Source organism: Mus caroli, chromosome 3 (genome assembly GCF_900094665.2).
Source record: "Mus caroli chromosome 3, CAROLI_EIJ_v1.1, whole genome shotgun sequence".
Classification (NCBI taxonomy): domain Eukaryota; kingdom Metazoa; phylum Chordata; class Mammalia; order Rodentia; family Muridae; genus Mus; species Mus caroli.
Window position 1 is genome coordinate 76,104,495 of NC_034572.1, and position 22,360 is coordinate 76,126,854.

Here is a 22,360-nt window from a genome sequence, read left to right on the forward strand (position 1 = left end):
TCTAGCTACCCAGGTGCTGATCCGGCCGGATGAGGCCTGTGGCCCTACTCAGGCCGGTTTCTGCTTCCCTAACTAATGCAGTCTCAGGTCCCGCACACAATTGGATTCTCAATATGGATTCTTATCTCTCTATAACCTGCACTTCCATCTTGGTGCCCACCACACTGCAGACTCTGGCTGTGGGTGTCAGTGGACTTTTGCATTCCTTTGTCTCTGTTGTGTATCTGCCATTCAATGCAGGTCAAGTCTTCAAGAACATTGATCTTGAGGGCTATCATAGTAGATTGGCAATCTTCTGTGAATCAAGCTGCCAAGTTTAAAACTTTAACTTGTCATTTGCTTTCTGTAAATTATACTGACATTTGGTTCCCTAACCACTCTGAGTCTTTTAATGATCGCTTCTTCACAGTCCAACCAAAGTGGTTGGTTATCTGTTTTATCACAAAAGTGATGATTTACTGGTATTCTCTCTCTCCTGTGACAAGACACTAGCACTCTATTCCAGAACAAAGAGGCCAGATCCCACACTATGCAGGACCTTCTCCTTGTGACAAATATTCTTGCCAGTTATGTTCAGCCAACAATATTAGATACTGCAATAATTTTGCTGGACAGCTGCGTGAGCAAGGACACAGTATGGAGGTTGGGGTGAGGAGAGAGAGAGAGAGAGAGAGAGAGAGAGAGAGAGAGAGAGAGAGATGAGTCTGGAAGCAACTACCACTTAGATTCAAAATGAGAAGTTTTGGAACTCAGAGGACTGACGATAAGAGGCGGGACAGTGTAGAATCTGGAGTTAAAGGGACAGAATTCTGCAGAATCTTCAATGTTAAATGGACAGAATAGCATTGCTATACAATATGCAGTTAGAAAGAAGACTCCAATTTGCCCTTCTTTAAAAATACTTATTATTTATTTATTTTGTTTTGGATATTTTGCCTGTTGTATATATATTTGTGATGTGTGCACAATGCCCATGAAGGCCAGAAGAGGGCATTTGGTTGAACTGAAGATATAGATGGTTGTGAGTGGCTATATAGATTCTGGGAACTGAACCTAGGTCTATGGCAAGAACAGCATATGCTCTTAACTGCTGAGCCATGTCCCTAGCCCTTACCGCTTTGGACTTTCAGCCTCCTTCCAGTGTTCCTTTGTGACAAGTCTTTGAAGATAAGAAGTCACTGGGCAAAGGAGAGCTAGACTTTATTGTCATAGGTCAGGGCATGCAAGCATAGGTTTAGATTTGAGAGACAGTAGTTTAAGCACTGTCTTAAAAAACAGTGAGGGACGATCCAACAGGAAATGACAACTCCAGAGTCTGCAAGCAAAATGAAACTTAGTGTGTTCGGAGAGCAGAAAGGAAGTAAGAGGGGCAGGAATATAGCAAGGGTGAGCTGTGAGGTGAGAAGAATTGAAGATATAAACAGGGTCTATGTTGTGAGAGAATCTGTAGATGTTGGTGAAGTGTATGGATTTTATGTATCTTTCTTTCCTCTTACTGGTTAATTCCTGTTCATCTTCATGGTTCTACAGAAGGCTTAGCCAATCATATCATATCATGTAGAATTGTGCTTGCATGACTACTTGTCTGTCCTGAGTACTGTACTATGAGCCTTGTGGAGAGACAGACTTTGTGGTCTTCATAGCACTACATTTTAACCACCTGCTCATTCCCTTAGAATGCTGCATGCTTAACTGATCGAAACAATGAACATACTATCTATTCTCTGAATCTACTTCCTCCTGGAGTCTATCCCATCAGTCTTTATAACTCAGATTTATTGTATATTCCACACAAAGGAGCTATACAGACCAAGATAGTTGTCTTAACAATATTTTTCCAGGTCTGGCAATAAATGTGCATGGATAATTGAGCATGGGGGGGTGCGGGAAGGAGAAATGAGAAGAGAGATGAAGGATAAGAGGAATGAATGAGTGAATGAATGATAGAAGGAAGGGAGGTCGGACAGGAGGAAGAAAGGGAGGAAAAGAATTAACTAAACAAATAATTGAAGCTCAAAACAGGTACTGGTGTCACCTGGAGTCAGTGATTAGGAGAAATTAGATGAATGTGTATGCAGCTCTACCTCTATCCATTAGAGTAAGATGCTAATTAAACTATGGCAAGAATAAGCCATTTTCATCTCACTCTGGAAACAAGGAGACAAATATGACATAGAGAAACAACTAGGGGCTTTATCTCAATCATAGCATGTCTGCCTAGCATGTGTGAGGCCCTGCATTCCATACTGTGCACCAAAACAAAGAAATACCTGGATAAATTATTTTTTCTTTTATTCCTCTTCCTATGTGGTTTTCTTCTCTTTTCTTGTTCCTTTATGTCTTTTTAGATATCAGTCATGAATTGATAATATCATGGAGAAGCTAAAATAGGTAAAAACTGAAGATAGCCACTAGGTTTTAAAATCAGAAAAGCATCGCTCACAGTAGAAACCATAGCTGGGGGTGACAGTGGTTTGATGTGGGCTTCAGAGAATGGACAACATCCTTAAAGGAAATTTGGCAATATTGAAAAGGACTTAATCCCTATAGTTTAAGAAGATAGAAAAAAAATATAGAAGGAAGACTAGAAGCTTCAAGAAAATTCCAAGCCAGAACAATTGAAGGATCACTTCTGCTCATTTGATTTTATGACGGAGGGAACTCCTCAATAGATTTTTGTCTTTCTGAGAAACACAAAGGAGCCTGTGCGAGTGAGCCAGTATGAGTTAGGTGGGAGGCCTTACAGAGGAGCTGTGACTGAGGCCAATCACAGATGATGGTGCACTTCTGTGGCCTGAGCCCGTACTGCTGGGGCTTACTCTTCATCTCAGCACCTATTGAGTAAGAAAAGGGGAGTAGAGAAAGGCCCTGTTGGGAATCTTCAACCAAAAGTCACAAGTGACATGGGGAAGAAGCAAGGTTGATGGTATGATACTCAGAGGGAAAGAAGGCCATTGAGGAGGGGTGCCCCCAAGGGGGATGAGGAAGAGGTCATGGGGCTGCAGGTATCGAGGTCTGATATCAGATAGTGCCTCGTGCACACACAGAGGCAACTGAGCACACACACATCTTTATATGTGTGTCCTGAGGAAGATTGCACTGAATATCTGCAGACAGAGGCTTCCAACTTGCTTAGTAAGGTAATGGGATTAGACTAAGCCATCTCTATTTCTCTTCTATTTTCTTATTCTCTTGTTTGTTCTGGACAATTACAATGGTGTGAGGAGGAATAAGCAAGTGACTACTTACAACCACAAAAATGGGAGGAATTATTTTCAAGACACATAACAATGTGGTGTGGCGCTTCTCACTGCAGATAGGAGGCCGACTGCTAGGTTAAACACAAAACAAAGCAAGAATAACCACAGAGCAACTCCGTGGGCCTGCCGCCTGAGGTTGAGCATAAACACAGTCTTACAGCTGAGCACAGACTTTTTAAATAGAGGCCAATCTACAGAAATTGTCATCTGCCCCGCAAGTTCACAATTATGTCATTAAATCACAATCAGGGGTGTTAGGGGGAGTAATTAGGACTACGTTGTGGCGTTGCTCACTCCTAAGAAAAACTTTATGGGAAGGAAAAAATTCCAAGCATTCACTGTGGGTGAGTCTCATAAGGCTTTTGAAAACCAAGCATTTTGGCTCACGAGGCCTTTATTCCAGAAGAACTGACAGAGATATTGTCTTCTACTTTAATCAGAAGAGCTTAAAAAAATAATCTTGCTCTTCAGCCTGATGTATTCATATGAAGATGAATATATCATTTACCCAAGGAGAGAAGTGCTAAGGTTTGCTTTTTTTTTTTTTTCCCTTAAGGAGTCAATTCCAAACATCAGTTTGAAATCATGCCAGGGCCTGCCTTTGGGTTGTTTGAGATCAATCCTGACACTGGAGAGGTGGTGACAGCTGTCACGTTTGATAGGGAAGCTCAAGGAATCTTCAGGCTTCGAGGTAAGGGACTGCCCCACCCCCACCCCCAAAGGATTATTGGTGAGATTTAGCATTTCTTTTGTAAAGTGTTTATTTCCTTAAAATGTACATATATGTGTGTGCCTGCTTGCCTGGATGTGCACCATGTGTATACAGTACCCAAGAAGGCCAGAAAAGTTTGTCTGATTCCCTTGAATTGGAGTTTCACTTAATGTGGGTGCTGGTCTGACCTCCAGGCCTTTGGAAGAAGAGCAATTTCTCTTAACTGCCGAGCCATTTCTCTATGTTGATATTTAAGAGTTCTGTAAGATGCCTTTACATGAATGTGATCAACCCAAGAACACCCAGTCAGTTCAGTCTCATGCTGGGTAACCAGAATACTATGTCTAAGGTATGTATTAACAGCCCCACCCCATCCTCCTCTGTATTCCACAACAGTACTAGTGCGAGATGGTGGTGTCCCTTCATTATCCAGCACTGCGGCCATCATCTGCACCATTGAAGATGAAAATGACCATGCCCCGGAGTTTATTGTCCTCCATCATGACATTGAAATCCTAGAAAACCGAGATCCAGAGGTTGTGTACACTGTGTTGGCTTTTGATATGGATACTGGCAACAATGGAGCTGTCACCTATCACATAGCTGGTGAGTACTGGAGAACCAGCATTCTCTCTGGGTACTGATCAGTGATGCAGATGGTCTGGTGTTGGTGTCTGTTGCATTTTCCTACAAAACCCACACTGCAGCTCCCCTGCTCCTGGGCTTCTGCCTCTGCACACAGCCACCCCGGACCCTCCAAATTCTCTAAGGTTGTGGTCTTGAAAGCTCATTTGATTCTATGCCAACACTAGGGAAAATACAGATAAAACAGACGGCTTCACCCTATGTTTGTTTACTTATGATCACTTAGTTTATTCTTTGTATATTGAGTTAATATTTCCTCTATATCCTGTCATAATTTACTGGAATGAAGTAAAATTTTATTCTTAAATCAATTATTGTTACTACAGTATCTGGAATTGAGTATCTGCATATATTGAAATGGAAGAGACTTTAAAAATTTTGTAAATATGGAATCTAAACTTGAAAGTTATTTTAAGTAGAGTTGATTATTGAAAGATTAAAGTATCAAAGATACTGTCCAAGTTTTCTCTAATGGTTTATTAAAAACAAAATATAAAATTGTGTTGGAAATGTATCTATTAATATAAGTGTTTTTCTAGTTTATGAATTTGTGATTTTCTCCCTTCCTTCCTTCCTTCCTTCCTTCCTTCCTTCCTTCCTTCCTTCCTTCCTTCCTTCCTTTCTTCCTTCCTTCTTCTAAAAGTTTCATAATGTTACCCAGGTTAGTCTTGAGATCCTTTACTCAAGGGTTCTGACCCAGCCTCTTGGTCTGCTGGGAGTATACCTTTTTGTTTTTGAGAAACGGGTGATAATAAAGGCGAATATGGGAGAGCAAACCTGTATTTATGATCCTAGGCATCATGGTTTGCTTCTCTGTTGCTGTGACTAACACCATGACCAAAAACAACTTGGAGAGGGAAGAGTTTATTTCACCTTGCAGCTTACAGTGCATCATGCACAGAAGTTGAGGCAGGAACTCAAAGCAGGAACCCGGAGGCAGACACTGACTCAGAGACCTTGGAGGAGGATGCTTACTGGCCTGCTCCTCATGGCTCACATTCAGTTCCCTTTCTTATATAGCCCAGGACACCTGCCTAGGGTCAGAACTGACCACAGTAGTGGTCCTCTCATATCAATTGTTGATCAAGAAAATGTCCCCATAGACTTACATAGAGGCCTGTCTAGTGGATGGCATTTTATTCATGATGTTTTCTCTTCCCAGATCACCCTAGTTTTATGTCAAGTTGACAAAAACATAACCAACACACTAAATGGGTTCTCAGGGAAAACACTTGTAGCAGTAGGGCAAACAAGCTATGCATCTGGGACCTGCCTCAAAGCTATTTGTTTACAGACTCTCCCTGGAAAACTTCCCTTTATGCCATCCCTGACACGCTCAGACATTCCTTTAGGAATGATTGCTATAAACATCATTCTTTTCATTTAGTCTTTCGTAGCAGTAACATGCTATTTGAGACAATCAACTTGCAAGGGACAAAAGTTAGCTGGGCTCCATCTTCAGAGCTTTCAGTTTATGATGGATTGGACCATTTCTTTAGGCCTGTAGTGGAATATTATGGCAGCTACATAGGGCAAACTAGACTAGACCTGCTTGCATTGTAAACTAGGGCACAGGAGTAGAAAATGTAGGCTTCCACAATCTTCTTTAGGGGCACATTCCCCATAACCTACAGACTCACCAGACTCATCTCTTTTTTTCTTAATATTTTTTATTAGGTATTTTCCTCATTTACATTTCCAATGCTATCCCAAAAGTCCCCCATACCCCCTCCCACTCCCCTACCCACCCACTCCCACTTTTTGGCCCTGGCGTTCCCCTGTACTGAGGCATATAAAGTTTGCAAGTTCAATGGGTCTCTCTTTCAAGTGATGGCCGACTAGGCCATCTTTTGATACCTATGCAGCTAGAGTCAAGAGCTCCGGGGTACTGGTTAGTTCATCATGTTGTTCCACCTATAGGGTTGCAGATCCCTTTAGCTCCTTGGGTACTTTCTCTAGCTCCTCCATTGGGGGCCCTGTGATCCATCCAATAGCTGACTGTGGGCATCCACTTATGTGTTTGCTAGGCCCCGGCCTAGTCTCACAAGAGACAGCTATATCAGGGTCCTTTCAGCAAAATCTTGCTAGTGTATGCAATGGTGTCAGCATTTGGAGGCTGATTATGGGATGGATCCCTGGATATGGTAATCTCTAGATGGTCCATCCTTTTGTCTCAGCTCCAAACATTGTCTCTGTAACTCCTTCCATGGGTGTTTTGTTCCCAATTCTAAGAAGGGGCAAAGTGTCCACACTTTGATCTTCGTTCTTCTTGAGTTTCATGTGTTTTGCAAATTGTAACTTATATCTTGGGTATTCTAAGTTTACATGCTCCACTATGTTCATAGCAGCCTTATTTATAATAGCCAGAAGCTGGAAAGAGTCCAGATGCCTCTCAACAGAGGAATGAATACAAAAAATGTGGTACAATTACATAATGGAGTACTACTCAGCTATTAAAAAGAAATGGTTGGACCTGGAGGGCATTATCCTGAGTGAGGTAACCCAATCACAAAAGAACTCAAATGATATGTACTCACTGATAAGTGGATATTAGCCCAGACTCATCTCTTAAAGCCTCATCTCTACATTGTTGTGTAACTGCATCACCTTAGAGGCAAGTCAATTCACTCTTACCTTGATTCCTCAGTCTTGCTCTTAAAACAGAAACCTGACTCCTGGCTCTGCCTAAATTCCTTCCAGTTCTCCTCTTCACGTTCTGCAATGAAGTACGGCCATTTGAGGTTTGACCCTGCTTTCCTCCAAAAGTCATGCCTTCACTAGTGACAACACACTCCTTACACGCTACATGCAAACTCCAGGGAAGCCAGTTTTCTTTTAATTGCTCCAAGACACGTTCAGTCTTTGCTTTACACAGAATAGTCTTGCTTCTTCCCACGTAAGGATTAACTTAGGTGTTATTGTTTCTAATAGCATTTTGATCCCATGCTAACAGGCTATACACAGTTGATTCCTGACCACCTGAATGTGAGTCTTCAGAGAATACCCTAATGTCTGTGTCCCAACCTACCCTTCCTTGATTGTAAGGCCTTGGAAGCACAGTTGTAGCATACAATAAGAGGTCATCTGTGTCACTTACTAGGGCTATGAATGTTGGATGAATTGGCTTTCTCAATCAAAAATATCACACACTGTGTCTATCCCTATGTTGGATGTAGACTAACTGTCTCTTATAAATAAAAAGTCAGGATTCCTCCCTGAGCACGCACACTAGCTATTGTGATCATTTTCTCTGAACACTTAGTTCCCATATGCTTTAAGTGCTTTCAAACTAATAAGAGCCCATACCATTGAGCTTGGTACTTTGATCCTATCAGTCACTCAAGAATATGGCCATGAGTCTTTGAACCATTTTTAGATTCTGTAACCTACCAGATGGCTTTGAGACATTTTGTCTTTGTGCTCAATTATAACTTTTATTAGAGTTGGTACCATGGGCGATAGTAAAGAGCACATTTTTGAAAGATACAGAGAGGAGTTAAAATATCTTGATGAGGTCATGGAAGAACTGGGCGGATGTGTTGCCGACTCCCACAGAAGTGTCAGGACTCACACAGGCAGTGCCAGGGATTAGAGAAGAGATGAACAGAGAGGTGGTATACAACTAAAATAAACTCAGCGGCCGGTAACATTATGGAAAATGATTACAACTCACCTGCTAATTTCTTAGAGTGTTTTAAAAATAGATTTAGTTGTTTCACATGTATATGTATGTATGTATGGATGGATGGATACCCCTGCATGCAGTACCTGTGGAGGCCAGAAGGGAGCATTGCATCACATGGAATGGGAGTTAAAGGTGGTTGTGGGCTCCCATGTAAACACTGGGAGCAGAACTGGGGTCCTCTGAGAGAGCAGCAAGTGCTTTTAACCACTGAGCCATCTCTCCAGTGACTCCTCATGTTAATTTTTGATTGATAGCAAACAACAAACAAATAAAGCAAACCAAATGGACATTGTATACTGTTTCTTACCCCTGCCTCTTGTTTTATTTTTAATAAAATACACATCTAAATGTTATGGGGAAAATGTATCAATACAAAGCATTTTATATTCAATTGTTGTAATGCTCTGAGACACACATTTAGAAGCTACCAAGTTTGCCCTGTTCCATTGTTCTCAGTACTTAAAAAAGAGCTAAGATACAACAATCAGTAACCAATCTCAATGACTAAATAAGTGTATTAGCTATCAAGGGGTTATTATTTTCCCATTTCTAATAGATCTTCAACTATTTTCTGTGACAGAAGGAAATACCGATGAATATTTTGCAATCCATACAACCTCAGGAGAACTCTCAACCACTCGTGCTTTGGACCGGGAGCAGATCAGCAATTTTACCCTCACTATCCTGTGCTCAGACTTGGGGAACCCGCCTCAAAGCTCTGCAATCCAGCTGCATGTTAGAGTTTTGGACGACAACGACCATAGCCCTGCTTTTCCTATGCTTCATTATCAGTCCTCCGTAAGAGAAGATGCGGAAGTGGGCACCGTGGTTCTGGTGCTGTCTGCCGTGGACAGAGATGAGGGTCTCAACGGGCAGGTGGAATATTTTCTTATGGAGGAAGCTTCCGACGCCTTCACTATTGATCGTGTAACAGGGACCTTGAGAACTAGCCATACCCTTGATCGAGAAGCCAGGTCTCAGCACACATTCCAGGCTGTAGCCAGAGACTGCAGCACTCAAGGTGCCAAAAGCAGCGTGCTCTCCATACTCATATCCGTCATGGATGCTAACGACAACGATCCTGTTTGGGAAGAGAACCCAGTTGATGCTTTCATCTCCCCCATGCTGGCCCTAAACCAGACCATTGTTCATCTGAGAGCCAGTGATCCAGATGCAGGGCCCAATGGAACTGTTACTTTTAGTTTTGCAGACCGCCAGTCCGTGTTTTCCATCGATGGATATACGGGAGAAATTAAACTGCAGCAGAATCTGTCTTCAGAATACTTTCCTATCTGGGTGCGGTTATTGGCCACAGATCAAGGGACCCCGGCAAGGACAACCATGGGTCTCTTGGTTGTCCACAAGGAAGGAGAAGGTATGAAGCTGTCCTTCAGCCGCTATCTCTATACAGGACTTGTGACTGAAAACTGTGAGCCAGGTGAGTGTATCCTTAAGTTTCTTGTGTGTTGTACAAATTAGGGCACAATGCAAAAGACTACAGAAGATTGCCATTGCAGATTCAGTTGTAAGCCTAGGAGTCTAGACAATTCTTGATACTGGGAAGCTATAATCAATGGGATTGTATTAGTTCTCTAACACTACAGTGAAACACTTGAACCAACTAGCCTATTTAAACAAGACCTCTCTTTTGTTTAGTTACTCTGAAAGTTCTAGGCAAAGCTAAGTGGCCCTGCTGTGTTGGGTTTCTGGGAGGTCAGTATTATGGTGGGAAGGTAGAGTAGGAATAGAGTCCTCTTTCACATCCCTAGGACCCAACAGTGAGCCACAGGCTTGCCACCATTTCCCAGAAGTACCATCACCTTGGTTTTTCACTGAGCTGTTAACATGGTAGACCTTTGGGAAACATCCACATCCGAAGTATAGGCATAGCTAATGTTGCCCTTGTCTGAAACAAGATATCAGGGTAGAATATAAGAAACCAAAACCACTTCTAACACTGTGCCTTCTTACTTAAGACTTGACTTAAAAAGCTAAAGGATTGACATGTCAGAAGTCTCTATCCTTCTAAGCCCATGTTTTATTAATTCCTTATAAGATTATCTTTTTAGTTCTATTTAATATTTGGAGTTAAATTCGATGATTTGTATTGTAAAAGCAGCTGTTAGGCAGCACTTAATATCCTAATAATGCACTTCTGAAATTGTACGCTTCAAGGAAGCTAGTTAGCACTTATGCTGGCAATGCAGGTGCCTGGCATCTGTCAGTAGCCAGGTGTAATGAGTTGTGGACAGGCTTGTCCTGGAAGAATACACTTGACATGGGATGGTGTATACAGTGCCAGCTAGAAGGTGGACTAAAACCAGCAGATATAACAGGAAAGGGAAAAGAAGAAAGAGAGAAGAGCAGCTTGGAGAGCCGTTGAATGTGATCAGAGCAAGTAACCGGATGAGGAAGGTCCCCTGGGTTCTCTGATAAGCACGGGCTGTGTGCATGAAACATTGATTGACATTTTTCAGCAGCTGTTCCTTTTCCTGGAAGATTAATTTAATACAGACTACAGCGATATCAAACACAAGGAAAAGATTTCCCTTATTGATTGTTTTCTGTTCATTTTGTGTTTCAGTAGGCTCAAAATATTGCAGGTTATCAATCAGTATTAGAATGACCTTAATGCAATTAAATGTCATTGTATAACTTCCAGAACGACTTTTGTTCTCTCCCAATGCACCTAAGACTTAAACCTTTGTATTCTTCAAATGAAAAGTATTAGAGAAGTTTACATTTCCCATAGGTCTCTCAAACATCGTATCAGTAAGAGATACTTGACATGGATTGTTAATCTTTAGTGACTTATTGTGGGTGTTATTGTAAATCACATCACATTAAGTTGCTTTGCGTTTTGACTGTTTTGTTTGAGTGTATGTATGTGTACCAATTGTGTGTCTGGTGACCACAGAAGCCAGCAAAGGGCATTTGATTTCCTTGCCTTTATTATAGTTTTACTTTCATTTCATTAATTTTAGTGTACACAATAATGAGTATTACCAAGACACTTTCATGACTCTGTCATTATGCCTTGATCATAGTTGCCTCCCACTATGCAACCCTGTTCCCCTTTCCCACTTTCTCCTCTCTCATTATGCTCCTTCCTAACCCCAAATGGCTACCCTCCTGTCCTCTGCTTCAGGCAATATACACATGTACACAACATACACACACACACACTCATATGCATATATATATATGTATATATACATATATATATATATATATATATATATATATATATATATGTGCTGCTTGTCACATTTAGTTTTGTAGTCTGTGGGGTAGGTAGGTTTTCCCATATTTCAGAGTGTCCCCAGATTGTCCATCCTGGGGTAGTTAATATTTAGGTTGAGGGGTGTCTCCTAAGTAGGTTGGGATCTATACAGTAGGCTTGTCTCCTATACCTTCAAAATCCAGTAAGCATTGATCACCCTTCTTGAGGATGTAGTTCTGGGTGGTAAGTACCATCCTCTTGACTCCACAGTTGTAAACAGTGGGAAGGTGGCTTCTGAAGTTGATCTGCCTGTTGACTCTAGGCTCAAGATTATCAAACTCCCAGGTTAGTCTCAGGTACTGAGGTCATCTTCTACTGAGGGCTAGACCACTTCCCTGAACATTTCACTGCCTTGGGCCTTGTGCTCATTGCCCTTTTTTCTTTGCCCATGTGTGATCCTCCCATTCTCTACGACACTTCAAAGCCTCCTCTCATCAGGATCTAACCTGTGGTTGCTCCTTGTTCTTAGGCTTCTGGGGTGGCTTAGTTTAGACAATAGTATCTCTCTCAAAATGGCCCCTGGCCACAGCTCCTGAGAGCCATGGAGACTGACAAAATAGAATTCCTCTCTTACTAGAGAAATCTCTAGAACCCTTGCCTGGATTTGAGGCTTCTAATAGTTTGTGCTTCTACCTGTGATTCACACTGCTGGTCTCCTCACCTGGCCATGTTCACCAAGCTTCTGCTTGCTCTCACCATGCAGAGGGGCAGTGCACCCAGAGCCCCAAGTTCTTATGTCTTTTCCCAGATCACCCTTTGGTTTCTTTATACCTCTCTGCTATCCAGTAATTCCCTTTATGGATTTCCAATGCTCTTCCCTCTTTCTTTCTTTCTTTCTTTCTTTCTTTCTTTCTTTCTTTCTTTCTTTCTTTTTTTTTTGAAGAGAGCACATTTTTTTTTACATGACACTGAGACAGCTTCTAAAGTGATGTCTTACCAACAAGCTCCAAGTCTCTTCAAACCTTAAGAAGAAACCACTTAGTTAATCACAATGATTAAATTCACTAAATGGTGAAACGGGCTTCTCCCTGTGTCTGTTTCCCTTTTCATACTGTGGAGATCCCAGTGAGGATGAATCAGCAACTGTTGTCCTCAGTGTGGGCTCTTCAGAACTTCATGCATTTCTGTGAATTGCCCTGGGGTGGAAAATTGACATTATGAATTATTTTGATACCCTGTCTAAAAGTTAAGTACTCAAGACTTTGGAAAACTTGAACTAATATTGAAACATGATGACACATGGGGGAAATCTGACTAGTAAAATATATTTAATATTATAAAATAAGTAACCCATTTAGATCTGGATATTTTGGAGGAGAAAATTGTCTCCCAGCACTTTGGCAGGAGATCCAGTGAGCTGCTGTTCTCCATTGCTGGGCAGTGTGGACATGTGACACACATTATTGAGGCAGGGAGGGAGAGCCTGTCATGGCTCCACCGCTCATGGTGAGCGAGTTCTCTTTCCATAAAGTGGAAGCAGTAATGACTTCCTCACAAGGATGCTGCAAGGATTAAATTAAGCTGTAGGAGGATACCAGTCATCACTTTGGTTGTTATTGTGGCTATTTCCCTTTTGTCTGAAATCTCAACATGAAGTTTATAAAGTTAGCAGGGTTTAAGTTCTAACTGGAGCAAAGAGTTATTACATAATGGTTGTATGATCATTGTGAAGTGTTTGCAGCTTTTAAAGCTCTGCCATCTGGTTCGTTTTTCTGAACAAACTAGATAAGAATTGTATTTTCCAAGGAAATAAATTACCCCATAAACAAGAGTAGGCAGTACCATGTCACTGGGGACTTTGGAATGTTTATGACAATGAAGGAACAATATTTCTCTCATTCCTATTTCATTACTTGGGACCAGTCTTGCATTTGAGATAGATTTCATAGGAATCAGGACCATTTTCAATATAGATCTCCATACCTCATCTGTGATCTAAGAGAACTCTGTAGAAGACAGATGTCTTAGGCGAAGTTCAGTTTCCTCAAAAGGTTCATACTTCAAAACAGTCTTCATGTCTGCGAATGCATACCAGCCCCCTCGGGTCTCAGCCACGGAAGGTCAAGATCTTATCCACTTTGATTTGCTATTATTTTCTTCCTTTGAAAATCATTTTCATTCATTCTTATATGTGTACAGTGTATCCCATTCATAGCTACCCTTCACTTCTCTGTCCATTTTCCTCACTACCCTCCCAGTTTTATAACTTTTTAAATTTTAATTCCTATTATTATCATGATTATTTTAACCCACTGAGTCCAATTAATGTTGCTTATATATGAATGGCTATGAGGTTATCTTCTGGGGCACAGCCACTTACTCCAGAGATAAGTGACTTCCCATCCCCAGGAGCCATTAACTGCTAAAGCTCCTTAGCTAGGGATGGAGTCTAAGAAGCCCTCCCTCATCCACGCTGGGATTGTTTTTTACTTTTATTTCATGACTAGGAGTATTTTACCTGCATGCATGTAAACTACATGTGTACAATGGGAGCCCATGGAAGCCAGAGGAGGGTGACTGATCCCCTGGAACTATAGTTACTGACAGTTTTAAGCTGTCACGTGTGTGCTGGCAATAAAACTCTGGTCCTTTGCATGAGCTGCGAGTGTTCTCAGTCACAGGACCATCTTCAGACCTAAATGGTAGACTTTTTAATTGGCTTGATGATGTAAAGGGTAACCCAGTCTCATTTTACTAACCTAATATGGGGTTTCCTTTCTTAAGAGTGGGACTTCACCAGTCTGAAACAAACATATACACCATAGTGCCATTTTTTTAAATATGAAGAATAATTATTGCTGTGTGGATTGAAATAGCTAAATTGAGATGACAGGGTTTCTCTCTGTAGTCCTGGCTGGAACTCACTCTGTAGATCAGGCTGGCCTTGAACTTATAGAGATGCCAAGGCCTCTGCCTCCTAAGTGCTGGTGAAAGACTCTAAGACTCCCAAGGGGAGACACCCACTCAAGCCTCGGGACAGCCGCGCACCCAAGAAGACACTGAGACTAAACTTAAGATGTAGAGAGTAAGATTTAATACAGCAGCAACAAGAAAGCACATAAAAAGCACATAAACCAGAGCTCTATAAAGCAACAGCAAGCAAATACATGAACTAGAGCTCTGGGGTCGAAACCCATACACCCAGCATGGTGTAGAGGAGATTCGACGACCGGCCCAAGTTTTTCACAAGCTTTTATAGGAAGGAGGCAAGGGGGGAGCAGGGCAGGGAAAATACAGGTTTACGTCACTAAGAGATTCAGCCAAGGGTTTTTTCAAAGTGCTTTTCGCAACCGCGTCCCACACTTTGGCCATGTACTTGATTCATTGGAACTGAGGTTTACTCACACCCTTATCTCAAAAATGTCCCTGGAACAGTTTTCATTTGAGAGGGGGTCGGACTCCGGTGTGAGAGTTCAGAATGTACTCTGGGGTGAGAGTTCTGGTGGTCAGTAATTTTCCTCTTTCACTGGGATTAACGGTGATGCCACCACCACCTGGGGACATAGTGCTTTTTAAGACACAGACTTATCAATTCAGCTGTACTTACAGACACTTAGGGAGTCTGAAGAAATTATTAGTACATCTTCCCTGTACCAAATTCAGTGAGTATTTTGAAGGTAGACCAACCCAATGGTGTTATTGATGGAGGCTCCAGGGGGATATGATTCCAGGGGGATGCCAGGGGTCAGAAGAGGGAGGTGAAAAGAAAATCTAAAGTAACACCTCTATTTATCTAATTTCTGCTCCAAAATATCAAGTGATTGCTCACCCACCTGCCCTTGGCCTGGTTCTCAAATGCTATCTTCTGAGGTGTGGTACCCAAGTCTCCCCATTTCTACCTCCTTTATAGATGTGTTATTCCTCCAAGGATTGGTATAAGCTCTATTCAAATGAATATTTGTTATCCTCAGTAAAAACACCTCATCTTGTGGTGGTCTTTTTTATTATTACTGGTATAGTCATTTTTTAGTGAAGGTCTATTAAAAATTTCTATTTCTTTTTTTTTTTTAATTTCTATTTCTTTATGAATCAGTCTTCATATGTTGTAAGTTATGAGAAATATGTGTTCCTTCTAGGAAACATAATATGTTGGCACCATTGTTCATAGTTATATTAACTGCCTGCTATGGTAGTAACAACATCTCCTCTTTTGTGTCTGACTTTTGTTGAATATTTTGTCTCTTTTGTTCGCTTAGTCTAGCTATGGTTTTTCAATTTAGTTGGCCTTTTTAAAGAAAATTAAAATTTTTCCTTTCAATGATTTTTCCAATCACTTCAGTGCTTTTCTATGTAGTTTATTCCTGCTCTGATCTTTATTATTTCTTTCCTTCTTCTAAGATCAGCCTCACTGTCTTCTCTTCTTTCCTTGTGACATAACATGGTGGCCTGTCATTTCTGTTTCTAATGTAAGTGTTCTCCATCAGTCACTCCGTAGAGCCATTTGTGCTGCACCAAAACTTTTATTGTGTGGTCTCCTTTTCATCTCAAAATATTCTCTTTCTAGTTTCCTTTTATTTCTTTCTTGGTGCATTGGTCATTCACACATTTGGGGATTTCCCAGCTTTCCTTTCACCAGTGCGATGAAGTTTCACTCTATAGTGGTTGAGAAGACTAGAAAATATTCTGTGAGTACTTCAGAAGGATGTATGTTCTGGGGCTTGGGGATAAGGTGTTCTGTAGATGTCTAATAGATTTGTTGTCTATGGTGTTATTGAAGTTTACTGCTCTGTTTTCTCTTCTGTCTGTTAGATGTTTGAATTATTCAAGGTAGAATACTGAAATCCTCTCCTATTTTTAGGATATATATACACATATATATGTATATATGTATATATATATATATATATATATATTTACATATCAGTCTACACTTACCTTGCCAGGTAAGTTTAGCTTTCTTATGCTTTCATTCACTGCCCAGTGTCCTTTCACATTTACTTTACTTGAAGGACTCTGTTCATTGTACCTTACGAGGCAAGCATAGTGGTCATGAATTGCCCAGCTTCTGTCTATCTGGAAAGATCTGCTTCTATTTCATTTATACAGAGCAGTTTTGATGGAGTTTGAATGTCCAACAATTGTTCTGTTTCCCAGAAGACCTCACAAGAACTGAAATTGCAATCTGAAAGTTATAGGACTCCAGGAAAGCTCAGAGCAAAGGATAGTCACATTGAAATAACCAATATGAATTATTTTATTTCACCACAGATAAGCCCTACCCCAATTTGTCATAGATCAGCTTAAGTGACAGCAAGCATCCAGATTGAAAAATCAAGATTACAAACTCCCAGTGGTAGTGGGTGTGAACCAAAACATGCAAACCTTTCTAATTGGGAAATTATAAGCACAATCTTAAGAAGACACTATCAGAAAAAGTTTCTGAGCTTCTCAGATTTGCTGACCAGGTTGATGGGCAAAGCTTTCCTGTACAGAGCCAGTGAGTAAAAACTAAGGGTGACTGTTCTCTTTCAGTTGCACACAAATGCCCCCCACCTCACTAAGCATACAGAGAAATGTGGCACAAATAAAAAAAATAGAAATTTAAAATCGTGCAATTATTCTCAAGAAATTCAGTCAATACATTACAAGGAAACACAGACAACCAAATGACATCAGTGAAAAGTTATTCATATAAAGAATCAAACAGAAATTTTAAGGTTTACTAATACTACAACTTAATTGAAAAGTTCACTAGGGAAATTCAACAACAGATTTGATAATGCAGAAAAATTGGTGGAGTTGGAGGCAAGCTATTAGTAACAAAGCGAGACTGGGATCTCTAAAAGTCCAACAGAATCAGTGGATACCATCAAATGAAACAATGTATCTATTATGAAAGCCATGTAAGAAGCCATTAAGGAGACAAATGCAGAGGCCTCCTTTAAAGAAACTGCAGTCAAGAACTTTCCAAAGCTGAAGAAGGGAATAGAAATGTTAAATGTGATAAGCTCACCAAATAGATTTAGGGTGAAGCAAAAAAGCCTCATAGCAAAGTCATTAAAATCAAGCTGTCATATACTAAAGAACAAGAAGTCCAAAGAGTCATGGGAGACAAGGGATGCATCCTCACTAAGGAGCACTTACACCAAGCAGGCTTCTCCGCAGGGTCATCAGGGGTCAGAAGAAGGTTGAAGAACACACTCAAGTCATTGAAAGCAAGAAATTGAAATTATCAATAAAAGATACTGGAACTGGCTAAACTGCTCTTTATAAATGAAACATTTGAAATGCATGTTTTGACTCAGCCACTGATAATATTTTTATTGCTTATGAGTAATGAGCAGTACTCAAGAAGTGCTCATGTACTAGTTTGTAAATAATGTTTGCAAATTGAAAGGTCGTAGGCAACTGCACAGCTTGCCATTTCTACCTTGAAGTGCAGTGCACAGCCATTCAAGTTTACCCCTATGGGCAGAGAGAAAGGCAGGTTAACAATGTGGCGGGAAGCAGGATCTAGAAATATGAAGGCCTTTATTTGCTCTTTGTAAGGGATGTTTCACATTTAAACTCTGTCAGAGAAAGAAAATACATAAACACTCGTGGCTCTCCTAAGACTTTAGCATCCAGTGTGAAGGGTTCTTGTTGAATGAAATTTCTCTGGGTTACAGTTCCATTTGACACTGTAAACATTTGATTTGCAACAGAATAGGAGTTTTCCTTCTACATAAGAGAGGCCATAGGGATATTTTCCAGTTCTGTGGTCATAATTGGTTTTTTACACACAAGAGATATTCTCAGTTTTTTTTTAATTGGGCATGGAAAAAGCATTCTGTCCCAGGGAGAAATGAAGGCCATCACAAGGGTTGTACATCTTGCCTGCACAGTTGTTTGTCTTAGGATTGACATTCTTATGAGTATGTGGCAACATAGTTGCAATAACATTTCCAGTACTTAAAAGTTGAATAAGGATGCACAGAACTGTGATTGAGCTGTATCTTTGAAGAACACTGCAGTATACATGTATGTATGTGTGTATGCATGTGTATATAATATTTTAATATTATTTATAATACAAGTATATATTTATATTATTTATAAATATATTATTTGTATTATAATTTATATATTATTTATAGGATCTAAAAATATACATAATTTTGAGTTGATCCTTGGAACCCACATTTGAAAGGAAAGAATATATATGTATAGAGAAATGTCTCTATCTCTATCTATCTATCTATCTATCTATCTATCTATCTATCTATCTATCTATCTATCTGTGTGTGCATGTGTGCCTACATCAGCTTATAGAAAGGGAAGGCATTGTTACAGGAGCCACAAGTGCCTGGTGATGTGTAGTACCAGAACCACCAGTTACGATGCAATTGAAGCGTTCTCAACACTTGTAGTAATTCGATTCTACCACTATTATTTCATTTGTTTCCTTGTTGCTAAATAACTTTGTAAGTGGTTTGGAAAGGAGAGACATTTGGAAATCTAGATTAATGGGATTTAAACGTTGTCAGGCTTTCTGTTAAGTGTAACATTTCTAATGAGTTGTGACTCAATCTGTCCTGTTGGCATATGCCTCTGAACCCCAGCAGAAGGACCTTGAGGCAAAAGGGTCACAAGGTCTACAGAGCTACAGAGAGTTCACGGTCAACCTGGGTAACTTAGTGTCTTTTTAAAAGATGATCTCTGGGAGCTGGGGATGCAGCCCAGTGTTTGCAGAAGGTTTTGTCTTGTGTGCAAAGCCATGCTCACTCTCCAAGGACAGCCTTCCTACCAGCAGATGTACAACAAGAGAGGCATAGATTCTGTCTGGGCTTTACTAGATTTTTGCCTTTTATCAAAGTCAGTTCTCACTGAAGTTTTGACTTTACAAACTTAGGTATTTATAAAAATAGATATGATCTGAGTGCTAAGCAATAAGAGGATTCTAGGTGAAAATGCTGTCCGTTCTCGGATCTTTTGTATTCTCTATTCTTTAAAAAATATATATTTATTTATTTTATTCTAAAATCTGGGAAGAGGGGCACACATGAAAGGACGTGTGTTTGTGTTAAGGTGGGTTTCAATCTCTGTCCCTTTGGCTTGTGTGGCTGGCTTTAGGTGTCTGTGGGAAGAGATTAACATTTGTCCCAGCTGAGGAACTCCAGTGTCTTTTCTCTTACTGTTTTCTTTCCTCTTCCCTCTTTCCAAATATGTTTATTTTAACTTCTTTTTCTTTTAAACAATTTTTATTAGATATTTTCTTTATTTACATTTTAAATGCTATCCCAAAAGTTCCTTATACACTCCCCCTGCCCTGCTCACCAACCCACCCACTCCTGCTTCCTGGCCCTGGCATTCCCCTGTACTGAGGCATATAAAGTTTGCTAGACCAAGGGGCCTCTCTTCCCATTGATGGCCGACTAGGACATTTCTTCTACATATGCAGCTAGAGACACAAGCTCTGGGGTTACTGGTTAGTTCATATTGTTGATCCTCCTATAGGGTTGCAGATCCCTTTAGCTCCTTGGGTACTTTCTCTAGCTCCTCTCTTTTACTTCTTTGTTAAGGAAGTGTGATGACTGGACTGGGATACTGGACAGGATACTGGAGAAGTGTCTTTTTAAAGGCATACCATAATAATTTACTCTATCCATTAACTCCCTTCTGGGATTCGATGTAAGCTCAATCAAACCCTCCTCTCTAGTACCCTGATGTTTTCATTTGATGTCTCTGCTTCGACTGACTGACTCAACAAACTCAGCCCTTTCCAGCCACACTGCTGTCCTCCCAGAACTCTCTCCTGTCACTTCCTCATGTGGCTGTTTACCTTCACGGTACTCACACATCTTAAAGGAGGGGCTGCTTCTCCCACCCCAAGCCACAGTTTCTGTCAGGGACCCATTTCTCTCCTTTGAGGGAAGTCCACACAATCTGAAATGAGCTTTGGATGTATACTGCCTAATGGTTCATCCACTGACTTCTCCCAGTTCATAAGTACTGCAAAGCTGCAGTCCTCCTCTATCTTGTCCCTGTATCCCAGTATTCAACGTGGTTTGTGAAGACAGTGACTGTCCCAGGAACAGACAAGTATAACAAGAGTAGGCAGATGACACCCAGTGTTCACCCTTGTGCTTTCATAAAATGTGCTAATGTTTTTCTTAAACCCTGATTTTACAGGTACTTCTGTTGTGACTGTAAAGGCGTTTGCTCCTGTGTCAAGTCCAGACACCATTAGATACTCAGTTGTTAGTGGGAATGAAGATGGAGTGTTCTCCCTTGGCTCCAACTCAGGTAATCCCTTCCTACCTTATGATGGCTTCATTTTCTGTTCACTTCACTGGCACTACTTACTGATAAGTCATTCTGGAACATTTCTAAGAAACAGGGCAGAAGAGAGTAGAGAAAGAACACAAGAGCCAAAGGCTGGGGAAGAGGGTGGTGAAACAGTCTTGTAGACATGGTGTGGTTGTTGCACCGATGGGCTCTCAACAGCTGTGGTGTGTCCACAAGACCTGCACAACACTGGGCCTGTCAGCTGCCCACCATGGACAGAGAAGAGGTTCATGATGCCTCGCCCCTGCACAGGGAGCTGGAGGCTGTGGAATAGGGAGGTGTTCCTTGGTAGTTTGGCCACTAGTGAGTTGGCCCTGTTCCAGTTAGTAATTCCCACCAATGCTCATGCAATCAGTCCTAATTTAAAACATGGCGATTCTCAAGATGAGTAACAGTAGGAGGGAGATTTGTTAGGAATAAAGGTTCAGCAGGGATTAAAGGGAGGCAGAGAGGATAGGGGGTGAATGTGATCAGGGTGTGTGTGTTATCATATATATATATATATATATATATATTCATATGTAAGTAAAATTGTGAAAGGATAGATTAAAAATTAAAAGTTTGAAATTATTAGAGATTAATGCTTGTAAGGTAAATAAGAATTATCTCATGGCAGCCCATGGGAAATTATGGGAAACCCAAAGCTGTATATTTGTTGATATCTGTAGAATCACTGAAAATTATGTTCTTACTATTTCCAAATTAGACAGTTGTCTATCCTGCCTTTTGAGTTTTTAAAGGCGCCTTGGATTTTATTTATAGTTTACTAACTGTTTGGGAAATTGGAGAAAAACTTAGGGAAATTATTGGGACTGAATTTTATTTAAAAATACACACACACACACACACACAAACCACTGGCCTTGGGAAGTTTTCACTGGATGGGCCTCTCACTACTCAACTGGGAAACTCAAGGACTCATAGGAGGATTTTCTGTGCTGTTAAAGAAACTACATATACAAATAGAGTGCATGTCAACCTTGGTTTCATGTGACTATGGTGAGCACCGACCATTACACAGCATAGAGACGGACAGCTTTCAATTGCCTCCTTGTCAAACCTCAACAATAATATTTCTAAGAACCTCTGCGTTATTGTACAGCTCAGCGGTTTTATTTGATCTATCTTGTGAGGGGAAACACAAGAGTAAGGCCGTTTGAGTACATGCCGTCTGGTCCAGGGTTGTGCCATAAATGTTGTTCCACACAGCCTTCAGTCAGGGTTCTTGCTGAGAGCTGCTAGGCACCGTCATTTCCTCATCCACGGTGGAGCAAAGGGCAGTGCAGCAAGCATCCTCATACCTTAAGTTCCTCGTGGTTCCAGCGTGTGGGGCTCTGGGAAAAGAGCTGGGATTTAGAAAAACAGGAAGAATAGTAAGGTTCCCACATTTCTTTTTTTTTAATTTTTAATATTTTTATTACATATTTTCCTCAGTTACATTTCCAATGCTATCCCAAAAGTCCCCCATAGCGCCCCCCACTTCCCTACCCTCCCATTCCCATTCTTTT

At 40.8% G+C, this 22,360-nt stretch overlaps 1 protein-coding gene across 1 annotated transcript in view; it reads left to right on the forward strand.

Annotated features, from left to right (window-relative positions):
- Window positions 1–22,360, forward strand: part of Dchs2 (dachsous cadherin-related 2) — a 215,712-nt gene that overhangs the window by 161,412 nt on the left and 31,940 nt on the right. Inside the window, exons 11-14 of the mRNA XM_029475593.1 lie at window positions 3,817–3,951; window positions 4,369–4,578; window positions 8,883–9,740; window positions 20,697–20,810. Coding sequence (XP_029331453.1) covers window positions 3,817–3,951; window positions 4,369–4,578; window positions 8,883–9,740; window positions 20,697–20,810 — 1,317 coding nt within the window. The remainder of the gene's footprint in view (window positions 1–3,816; window positions 3,952–4,368; window positions 4,579–8,882; window positions 9,741–20,696; window positions 20,811–22,360) is intronic.